Source organism: Moschus berezovskii, chromosome 12, assembly GCF_049115385.1.
Source record: "Moschus berezovskii isolate FMDL1 chromosome 12, NW_MosBer_1.0, whole genome shotgun sequence".
Taxonomy (NCBI): Eukaryota; Metazoa; Chordata; class Mammalia; order Artiodactyla; family Moschidae; genus Moschus; species Moschus berezovskii.
Window position 1 is genome coordinate 31,774,236 of NC_142471.1, and position 11,924 is coordinate 31,786,159.

The 11,924-nt window shown below is 36.3% G+C and overlaps 1 protein-coding gene across 1 annotated transcript in view; it reads left to right on the top strand.

Moving 5' to 3' along the window:
- SAMD8 (sterile alpha motif domain containing 8) overlaps positions 1-10,115 on the top strand; it is a 49,067-nt gene extending 38,952 nt beyond the window's left edge. The window contains exons 5-6 of the mRNA XM_055425379.2: positions 5,199-5,349; positions 5,530-10,115. Of these exons, the coding sequence (XP_055281354.2) occupies positions 5,199-5,349; positions 5,530-5,834 (456 nt within the window). The 3' untranslated portion in view covers positions 5,835-10,115. The remainder of the gene's footprint in view (positions 1-5,198; positions 5,350-5,529) is intronic.
- The last annotated feature ends 1,809 nt before the right edge of the window (positions 10,116-11,924 follow it).

The following is an 11,924-nucleotide window of genomic DNA, read 5'->3' on the forward strand; positions in this document are numbered from 1 at the left end:
TTCTCTTCTGGCTAAATTGAGAGAGGATAGCTTATACAGATGGGAACAAAACAAAGTAATGAATTATTAAAAAATTTTTTTAAAATCCTGAAGATCATTTGTGCTTTGTATACAAAATTGGCTGTTGTGACTCATTAAATTTGTACAAAAGGATTTGTTAGCCTTCTTTTCTAAGCCTCCATGCTTTAGTTATGTGTTCCCAAATATTTTAATAATATACTAACATGTTTCTTGTTATTTTAATGTTGTTTGTAAAGTGTAAAACAAATTAAGTGTCAGTTCTTCTACTGCAATATAAATAGCTGAAATGCTGAGGAAGGAAGATTAAGCAGCCAAAGGAGATCAAGACCTGAAAATATAGCCCTGAGCTGAAGGGTGTATAAACTTTCTCAAGGTATAAGGAGACTGACCAGTAAGAAAGGAGGAAGGGGTAATGACATTTACAATTTAGTGTAAAGGAAATCTTTTATTTTTTTAAGGTAAAAGATGCTTTTGTTTCTTCTTCTTTTTTTTCTTCCCAAAAAGGGAAAGTACTTCTAGTTACCAAGTTACATAAACTTATTGTAAAATTGCAAATTTTATAAAAATATGTAAATTAAAAATTCCCTCTTCTTTCACCCCACCCCATAAATAATACTGTTAAAAGTTGTTTATATAGCCACATAGACTGTTTTTAACCATGCTTACACATTCACACAAGTTTGTATAGATAGATGCTTTTTAAACAAAAGATTGGATTGTATTGCAGACATTGTACTTCAGCTTATGTTTTAATTAACAATGTGTTGTTTACTTTTTCTGAAAAAATACATATAATTATACCTCATCTTTTTAATAGCTGCAAAGTATTCCATTGTACGATTTATCACTGTCCAAGTGGCATGCATTTAGGTTATTTTCAAATCTCTTTATAAATAATGCTATCACAAACATGTTTTTTCACTTATTTAATAGTTTTAAGATAAATTCCTGGAGGTGGAGTTATGAAGTTAAAGAACATAACAATTGTGATACATATTGCTGACATTTTCAACAGAAAAGACTGGTTTTTCACTGCTGTCACCACACTGTGCATGTCACTTTTCCCATCACACTGCCAGTGCTACATTTTATCAACTTTTGGAGTCACTGTCATTCTGATTAAGGAAAGATGATATCTGAGACTTTTATGGTCTTATATTTTAAATTTAAATCTTTAATCTCTTGACTGAAATAAAAATGCAGTGTGAGAGCTTTGAGTTTGAGACCAGCCTCTTAGGAACTATGCTAAAGAAGTAAGGGAAGCAGTCAGCATATTGATCTTGGAGAAGGTGATCAAGCCACACAGCTTGGTAGAAAGTTGCTGCTAGGCATGAGGAACAGATGTCTCAGTCAATGATTTTAGTGCTTTTCTAAGTATGGGTGCAAGAAATTGGATTCATAAAATTTTCTCCTGGTGTCGGGGGGAACTGTCCTGAAGGTCTATTCTGTCTATTTTCGCAGAGCACAGAGTACCTCATTCCTGGTATCTGTACTGATGTCCTTTCAGGGTATGTTGAAGGTCAGGGACTACAGTGGCTAATAACTTAATTCTTGTACAACTGGATGCAAGTGACATTCTTTAGTTAGAAAATCTGCTGAGTTTCTGTGCACAGTGTGAAGGAGAGATAGAACAAGTTCCCCCAAATCAATTAGAAGAGATTTAAAAGAAAAAATAAGTAAGCTTGTTACAGTGAAAGGAGAATTCCCTGTAGCTGAGGAATTTAATTGCAGGTCAGCCACTAAAGAAAAGGATATATATGCATAGGGCTGCAACATGTGTTACAAAAATAAATTAGATACCATCCCTCTACAGTATGGACAGCCCTTTCTCTGTCTCTAATGACAGTTTTTCATTATCAGTTAGCTTAATGTGGGTATACCTATTCAGATCTGCCCTAAATACTATTAATTGCTTTGAATTATAATATAACCTATTTATTGACCTGTATTTGCAGCAGTCATTAAAATTAGAAAGTTAAGATAATATTATCTATCAGTCAAATCCCTTACAATGAACTCCGTAGGGCTTTTACATTGTAATAAAGTAATTGCTTGAGATCTCATTTCCAAAAGTAGTGGGTTTGGAGACAGAACCAAGAACATGCCTGTTTTTTTTTTTTTTAATTTAGTGATGCAAAGGAAAGAAACAGTTAAAGCAAATTTTTCATCAAAATGTCTAAATTCATTCTTTTGTGTTTCAGTATTTATTTTTCTGGAAAGATATTTGGGGCATTTTATGATTGGAAAGGATAGGGAGACAAGTAATTGGGCAATAATTGCTTTTCTTTTTTGTCCTATAGTATTTTTCTTTAATTTATTGCAGTATAGTTGATTTACAGTGTTGTGTAATAATTTATTTTTTTTTAACTGGCATCACTTGTTTCCTGTTTTTGGCTGAGATATTTTCCTAGCAATCTGTTTTTCACTGCTTCATTTTTTTACTCTCACTTGTGTAATATCTCTAACCCTATTCTCATTAGAGGTCATGGAAATAAGAAAACTATGTGTATTTTAGTATCTCCTTTCCTTTTCTCTGATAATAAATTTCTCTCCTTCTCCTGCCATCAACTGAGACAGAAGGGGGAAACTGGGTAGTGTATAATCAGGTGAGATTTCTAATGAAATGGCGATTCTAATGAGGTTGTTCCTCTGTTCATTGACCATAGAATCTTTGAGATATAGGGCTCTAGAACTGGGCTCCCTCTGTTCACATCTTTATTACTTATTAGCTGTATTACCTCTCTGAAGCCAGTTTCCTAATCTACACAGTTAAATCAGTTCATAAAATTTTTGTGGAAATTAAATGCAGTAACATAAAAGCATATAGTAGCATGCTGCACATAGAAATGCAGATAAAATTACAGCCATTTTTTATATTGTTATTATGTGTTAAATGCCTTTTTAAAAAAGTGACCATTGCTCAAACTCTTCCTCAAAATGGGTTCCTTTTTTAAGTTTTATGTGTGGGGTTGGGATTAGATTTGGCTACTAATAACAGGAGCTTTATGGTGGCTGTAGTTTAAAAAACAAGCAATGATTTATTCTCTCTCATAAGAGAAGTCTGAAAGTAGGTACTTTAGGTCAGGTGTTTGGTAACTTTATGGAGTTATCAAAAACCCATGATTCTTCTGCCTTTCTGCCCTCCTGTCCTAACACTTGGCTTGCATCCTCAAGGCCACTTTGTAGCCATGGTGACTGCCAGAGCTTTAACTGTCATGTCTGAGTTGTAGGCTGGAAGAAGGAAAGGTAAAGAAGACTTCCTGCAAGCTGTTGCCTCTTTCATTGATAAGTAGCCTTCCCAGAAATCTTCTATACTTCCACTTTCCATCTTACTGTACAGAACTTAGTCACTTAGCCCCACCTAGCTGCAAGGAAGGATGAGAAATGCAGTGTTAAAGTTGAATTCATCACCTCTTCTAATTGATTTTAGAACTGTTACTACGAAGAAGGGAGAGTGGATATTGAATGGTAGCCATTATCTCTGTCATAGCCTGTTTCTTATTGGCAAGAACAGGCAAGCAAATACTGCTGTGTTATAGGGTATACAACTTGGCAATGCTTTTATGCTGTAGTAAGCTTTTAATTTCCATTGGATCATAGAAAAAGCAACAGAATTCCAGAAAAACATCACTGCTTTATCGACTGCTCCAAAGCCTTTGACTGTGTGGATCATAACAAACTGGAAAATTCTTAAAGAGATGGGAATACCAGACCACCTTACCTGCCTCCTGAGAAACCTGTATGCAGATCAAGAAGCAACAATTAGAATCGGACATGGAACAACGGACTGGTTCCAAATTGGGAAAGGAGTACGTCAAGGCTGTATATTGTCACCCTGCTTATTTAACTTCTATGCAGAGTACATCATGTGAAATGCCAGGCTGGATGAAGCACAGCTGGAATCAATATTGCTTGGAGAAATATCAATAACCTCAGATATACAGATGACACTACCCTAATGGCAGAAAGTGAGGAGGAACTAAAGAGCCTCTTGATGAAGGTGAAAAAGGAGAGTGAAAAAGCTGGCTTAAAACTCAGCATTCAAAAAATTAAGATCATGGCATCCCATCCCATCATTTCATGGCAGATAGATGGGGAGACAGTAAAACAGTGGCAGACTTTATTTTCTTGGCCTCTGAAATCACTGCAGATGGTGCCTGCAGTCATGAAATTAAAAGACACTTGCTTCTTGAAAGAAAAGCTATGACAAACCTAGACAGCATATTAAAAAGCAGATACGTTACTTTGCCAATCAAAGTCAAATCTATGGTTTTTCCAGTAGTCATGTATGGATGTGAGAGTTGGACTATAAAGAAAGCTGAGCTCCGAAGAATTGATGCTTTTGAACTGTGGTGCTGGAGAAGACTTGAGAGTCCCTTGGACTGCACGGAGATCAAACCAGTGAATCCTCAAGGAAATCAGTCCTGAATATTCATTGGAAGGACTGATCAAAGCTGAAGCTCCAATACTTTGGCCACCTGATACGAAGAGCTGATTCATTGGAAAAGACCCTGATTCTGGAAAAGATTGAAGGCAAAAGGAGAAGGGAAGATGAGATGGTTGGATAGCATCATTAACTCAATGGACATGAACTTGAGCAAACTCTGGGAGATAGTGTAGAACAGGGAAGCCTGGTGTGCTGCAGTTCATGGGGTCACAGAGAGTCAGACATGACTGCGCGACTAAACGACAACAACCGTTTCATTGTAAGGAAGTCCTAGTAGAGAAGTTTGAATTGCATTGATTTCACTGTATGTGTGCTCAGTTGCTTGGTCATATCTGACTCTGTGACCGCATGGGCTATAGCCTTCCAGGCTCTTCTGTCCATGGGATTCTACTGGCAAGAATACTGGAGGAATGGGTTGCATTTCCTACTTCAGGGGATCTTCCCAGCCCCAGAATCAAACCTGCGTCTCTTGCATTTCCTGCATTGGCAGGCAGATTCTTCACCATGAGCCACCTGGGAGGTTATTGATTTCATTAAATTACAAGAATATTTCTGAGTACAGCCAAGCTTTGACCACCAATTATTTACATTATTATTATGCAATTAATTACAGTGGGAGTCTGGTTGATTTTGCTTAGATCTGTCATTCAGTCTTTGAATTTCAGTGGGAGTTGTAAGAGCCTCTGTTGCCCTCAGCATTTGAAACACTAATTCTTAGCTTTCTTTATAGGTATATGGCAGTGTATGGGAGAAATTACACCGGGCCTTTGCCATTTGGAGTGGCTTTGGTATGACCCTAACTGGCGTTCACACTTGTGGAGATTACATGTTCAGTGGCCACACAGTCGTCCTAACTATGCTGAATTTCTTTGTCACTGAATGTAAGTATCTCTTTAGTGCTTCTCTACAAAGCAAATGACTAGCTGTATAGGAGGCTGTGGGAAGGGTGTCAAATTCTATGAAGAATGGGAAAAACAGATCTAGGAAACGTATGACTGAGAAACATTGGAAGAAATGTTGGAAGAAATGATTTTAAAATGATCTTTCTGTCCTTTTCTCAGATACACCAAGAAGCTGGAATTTCTTGCACACTTTATCTTGGGTTCTCAACCTCTTTGGAATCTTCTTCATTTTGGCTGCCCATGAACATTATTCCATTGATGTGTTTATTGCCTTTTATATCACAACGAGACTCTTTTTGTACTACCATACTCTAGCCAATACCAGAGCATATCAGCAGAGTAGGAGAGCAAGAATTTGGTTTCCCATGTTTTCTTTTTTTGAATGCAATGTTAATGGTACAGTCCCAAATGAATATTGTTGGCCATTTTCAAAACCAGCAATAATGAAAAGACTAATTGGATGAAGACTGTCTTTGTAATGGGCTCATGACTAAAGATGCAGTCATTTTTGAAAGTAACTTTGTTTTCTCCTCCCAGGTTGTTCCTGAATGTCTTGCTTTTTTGCCTGTATGTTGACAAAGTTCTGTGTCCTCAGCAAGGCTGTGACCATAGCAAGCAAACAAGAACAATCAAGAGTCCTTACCTGTCTGGCAAACAGAAGTTTAAGTAGATGTTTTCTGCCCCTTCTCTTTAGGCAGACTTAATATTATGATTGAAGTCAGGCTCTTAGCTTTATCTTTTGAGTATTTGCCTATTGAACTTAAGCTAATCAACTTAAGCAGTTTGCTGGTTGAAAGATGTAAAAAGAAAAAAAAAAAGTTCCAGTAGGACTCTACGCAAGAAATATTGAGAAGAATACTAATAATTTGTTAGGCTTCTTATTTTCTTCAAAGGAAAAACCCCTACCCAATGAGCAGTACTTGTTCTTTGAACTAATCTCTGTGTCTTTCTAAAAAAATGCAACTCTGGAAAGTGATCCATTTTACTGACAAATTAATTTTTGCCTTCTGAACTGTGTGTAAGAAAAGTATACTGAATATACCAGGATCCTTGAAACGAGAATGAGAGAGGCCATATTACATAAGATGACAAAGTACAAATATAACGCTGGCATTTTTTCACCAAAATTAACAAGGTTCAGTTCTGTTTTTGTTCTAAGGGTTTAGTATGATCATCAGTAAGTATTCATGAGAGAAAAAATGTCTGCATCCATAAAAATAAAATTGGCTTAATTTTAGTGATGATAACTTTGTGCTGTGACTGTTAGCTGGATAGATGACAGGCCAATTTTATGCTTTTTAATGATATTATTTAATGAGCAAAATGAGAGTTTTTATCAGATGTTAAGATAAAGTTCTTATGTTCTTAAATGGGGATGTTTGCATGCAAATTTTTCTCTTTCTGAAATTTATAACAGGTTGCAGGCATAATATAACTATTTGGTTTTTGAAATTTCTCATTTTGACCATCAGAACTAAGCAGCCTCAGACATATTTGGATATGAAAAGGTTTTGTTGTTTTTTATTTTTAAATACAATGTGTACATACATTCTTTCTATTTAGCTTTAATTTGGCAGTCAGGAATAATGTAACTTAGTTGCTGTTTACAACACTAGAAATTTAGTACCTTAAGTAATTTGACCTCTGTGATAACCTTTGTCACTTAAACTTTTAATAATTTTGTACAGTAGTTCTGATAGTAGGATGGTTCTAGAATTAGAAGTTGAACCCCAATTCATGAGCTTAGCCACTTGGAATATTAATTGTGTAGTTTTGCATTCAGTTTTAAAGCAAGGACTTAGAAAAGGTGCTGGCATATTAAGGTCTAAAATTAGGCCACTTAGCAGAAATACATGCTGTTTATATAGTGAAATATTTTATTTTTGCACTTTGAGTCATATTACCACCCCCTATAAGTTATAGAGGAGCCTGAGTGGATTGGGCAGGAAACAAATATAATGCTAGCAAGTTTCAGCTAGTGCTGAGTGACCCCAGTTTGGGTCTTCTCTGAATATTGTTTTTTTATTTTTCACTTGAGAAAATGTCACGAGATAATTTAGTTTTACTATGCTTTTAAATCTCATACTTTAGAATCTGATAATACCTTAAATTGTTGATTCTGTCATATTCTGGGGATGAAAATGCCAACATTTCATCCAAGGAAATTGCATAATCATGAAGGTTGAAGGATGTTTCCTATGCAGTTAGAGTAGTTTGACCCTTGAATTCAAAAGATACATAACATCCACTTTTTCCAAATGACAGAAGCAGCCTGAATTTAGCTAGGAAGGGACTGATGTTGGCTTTTGGAAAAATGTTTGGAAAAATTCCGTGGCATCATTAATTCAAGAATGTTGAATACTTAATGGTAAATTTCCTAATAGCAGTCTTCTTTTCTTCATATGGATTTTATTTGAGAAAAAAAAAATTACAACTAACTTTGCAGAGCTATTGATACTGCCTAACAGCAGACTGCAATGAGAAGTATAAAATAACTTCCCAGCCTTCCTTTTACCATATATGTTTTGAAGAAAAGGTAAGCTAAGTTTATAATTTATTATTATAACTATTACACGGCAGTGTTTACATACATTAATCATCTCCAGGTCTCTTCCTTGGAAAACTTTGAGACAACATTCTTTTCCATTTCTTTTTTTAATATAAAACTTATATTTTTGTTACTTATTATTTTGTCCAGAAATTTCCAGATTTTGTCTTTGTATCTTTTTTCTTGTAACAAGTTTGTTAAAACCATAGTGAAAGTAGAATTTACATTTTGACTGTGACTGTGGCTAGGTAGAGAAGCTGCATGCCTTAGATCTACAGATATTTTACCTTGTATGCAGTTCCAAACATGTGAGAGGTTCACCTCATTAAACACTGAGACTTCAATATAGAGGGAACCAAGGCAATTTTTTGTTCAGGGATGCAAACTGGAGGTTATACTGAAAGTCTTCCATGCAATTTCTGTCTTCTTAGGAGCAGCATTACCTTTTATTCTTTTTTTTAAATTCCTTGCAGGACAGTGTTACTGAAGGTTAGTTGCAGTTTATAGAGAATATCAGGTTTAGAAGAAGGCAAGTTTGCTATTATCACAACATAATTTGGGAGAAACTTTTTTTGGCTATGCTGCAGAATTTTCAACATGCCTATCTTCTTGATAGTCCTCTGTAGCCAGAATTGCTTGGGTAAAAAAAACACCTTCCGTATGCTGGGTCTATTTATTAGTATCACTTTAATTCAGAACGTAGTGAACTCAGCCACAGAACCAATCAGTTAAAGGAGTGTGGACTGTTCACAGGAAGAACTCCACGCTAGAGACCTGCTGATAATGTAACTCTGGCACTGCAAGTGGCATTCTTCCCTACCCTGTACCTGCTTAAAATTCTTACTTGAAATAATAAGGACAGAGGTGCCAAATCCTTTTATAGCTAATATGAGACCTTGTGTTTTGAGGACACCTGTTTGGAAAGTGTTAATTTATATTCAAAGTGATATTCATAACATTAACCTACTTTGACTGTATTCAGTAAAAAAGCAATTTCATTGTCAGTTTCATAGTAAACTTTTTTAAAGTTCTTGTCCCGTAATGTTTTAGAACATTAACCATATTCTTGTTTTAAATTCTTTAACTGAATAAATTTAGTTCTTTGATTGTCTTCTTGTAGACTTAAATTATCCCTTACTAAAAGTAATTATAATAACAATCATTTTCCAGTTCTTTGCAGGCATTTGAGATAGGATAACTCTTTTTTAGAATAGTCCCATGGCTTTCTTAAACAGTATTGGTTTCATTTAGAGAGTTTCAGAGCCAACAAAGCATGTCAACTTTAATGCCATCTTTACTTGGCCATTACAGTGTGCATTTGTGAAATGTTTAATCTGAATTACCCCTTACTGCGATAGAGGAAATTGTTAGTAACATCAAAAGTCAGACTGTTGCTACAAGTGACCAGTGAGAAAGGAAAGAGGTTGAGGGTTTTTTCCTTCTCTTTTAGTAGCTTTGAATGACTGAAATTACTATGGAAATAGGTTTTGGTGCCCCTCTCGCTTATTCCTCACCCCCAGCAAAGACCACCAATTTCAAGTAACTAAAATGTGGCCTATTATTTTGCATTAAGTTGAATTAAAACATCTGTGCGATCTATAAGCCATAATTCAGCTTCCCCAAAAGTTAATTTTTTTAGACTATGGTTCTACCTTATATTAGCCAAGGACTTTTTCTCTGTGTACTCCATGTTTATGCATAAAGTTTTGTATCTAATATGGAAGGAGAGGAATATTATGTTAACTTTGCTGTTATTTCAGCTCTGTTTCAATCTGAACTACTGGGTTGTCTGAACTAGTGAAGCATTCTTACCCGTTAGTAATACCATCTTTAAAATGTTCAATTTTAATAATTTCTTATTCAAAGAATCTGTGACTTGTTAGGACAATTGAAGTATTTCTGATATGAAACAAAAGAAGTGGAGACTGGTACTTAATGGGGGAAGCAAAATTAGCTTGGGCTAAATGGGCATGTTTTGTTCTATGAATTCTACCTAAATGTCACCCAATGTGCAGAGAAACTAGTATTACTTGAAGATGTGAAAGTTTCTGTGGTAGCCATACCTTGAAGCACAGTATTGTATATAAGTAAATATCTCAATTCTAAATTAAATCCAGATTTAACTAATATATATTATTTTATATCTTTGTTGTATTAAAATGTTTAAAAACACTAAAAATAAAACATTTGAAAATTGGATTGTAGTCTCTTCTTTAAATGTCTTTGCATTACTAATGCAGCTTCTTTATTTTTTATAAAGTGAATTTTTTATTTTTGCAAATGATTGGGTCCTGCAACTTTAAATACTAATGTATTGTCTAGTCCCTGGCATGTACTACTTCTTAGTTGTCCATTAGATAAGCCATTTGCCCTTTCTCCTTTCTTTTCTGCAACTAGGGAAAGAAAAGTAATATTCCTGATGGTTTAAGAATAATTGTAGATTAAGTTGAGAAGGAGGAATGGGAAGCAAACAGCTACTTATTCCTGGGCACATTAAAGTTTGTGTTTGTTGGTTTTGGGTTTAATTGTAGATTTTATAGGAAGGTACCATCATCCTGTTGGATCAGCTTTGGAGATAATGATAAATAGGAAAAGAGAAAATAGTTGTTAGGGGTAGCCCAGCAACTCAGAGCCATGGAAACACCAAACAAATGAGTTGCCCACTGCTGTTGGCTGGTGTAATGTGAATGTAGGATATGATATACTTTGTATCCAAAATGGTCTGTCTTGTGCCCATGCACCTAACCTATTGAAATGCTGAACTGCCCTGCAGTAAGTGGTGTGGGAGCCAACTTTGGGAACAGTATTGTCACAGGACCATGCCGCTGCTAAGTCGCGTCAGTCATGTCCGACTCTGTGCGACCCCACAGACGGCAGCCCACCAGGCTCCTCTGTCCCTGAGATTCTCCAGGCAAGAATACTGGAGTGGGTTGCCATTTCCTTCTCCAATGCATGCATGCATGCATGTTAAGTCGCTTCAGTCGTGTCCGACTCTGCGACCTGATAGACGGCAGCCCACCAGGCTCCTCTGTCCCTGGGATTCTCCTGGCAAGAATACTGGAGTGGGTTGCATTTCCTTCTCCAACAGGACCATGTGAGTTTATTAATTCATGACTGTGTTCATGATCAATACTAATGTAGCCTCTCTGGTGCTGGCACCAGCTGGTATCTTGGGGACTCTGGAAAAGAATTGTCCAAAACAGACTGAGAGGCAGCTTGGTAGAATGGAAGATGTGGTGGATTTAGACTCTGAGGACCTAAGTATGGGTTGAAGCTCTGCTGCAGATTAAATTGGGCCTTTTCTTCCAGCTTCACTTAACCTTATGTGTAAAATATAGGGGGAAGTGCCTACCTCATAGGCTGTGTTAAGAGCCAGATTATGAAAGTATTATAGCCTTAAGGACTCAGTACTTGGTATATCATACTGAACTATTACTTGAATTTAGGTCAGTAACACAGGGCCTGTACTCTAGGGAGTTAATAATCTTAGGTTAAGATGACCTAAAAATGGAACTAACAGCATTCATTGGCAGAATAGAGCAGTATTTTAAAACTGCCTGGGTGAACATCTCAGGTACTGGAAGGGAGTTGAAGCTCCCCAACTTGGGGAGCTCTGTGAACTGAGTACATAATAGCATTTAAATATCACGCTACTCCAGTAGCTCTAAGTTACAGCTGAGGGTGATCACTGAGCTCCTCCAGTGTTGGTGTTTTACATATTTGGCTATCCCTTGAAAAAAGGGTTGAGAATAATGGAAGTAAATGTTTGGAAACCACTGAGGCAGTAGAAGAGTTTACTCTCTTCATTTAGTAGTAGCGTGGGAGAGGAATGGCTCACTGGGGACTGAGGATCCAAGAAAAATTCACTAAACCTGTGAACCTTGAACTGAACCCTCCTTGAAGGATAAATCCATTAGGGTGTGATGAAAGGTTTAGAGGGCTCTAACTGTGATGCAAAAAATTGGATTTATTTGAGAATATGTTTGGAAATTGTTGACAGGGTATA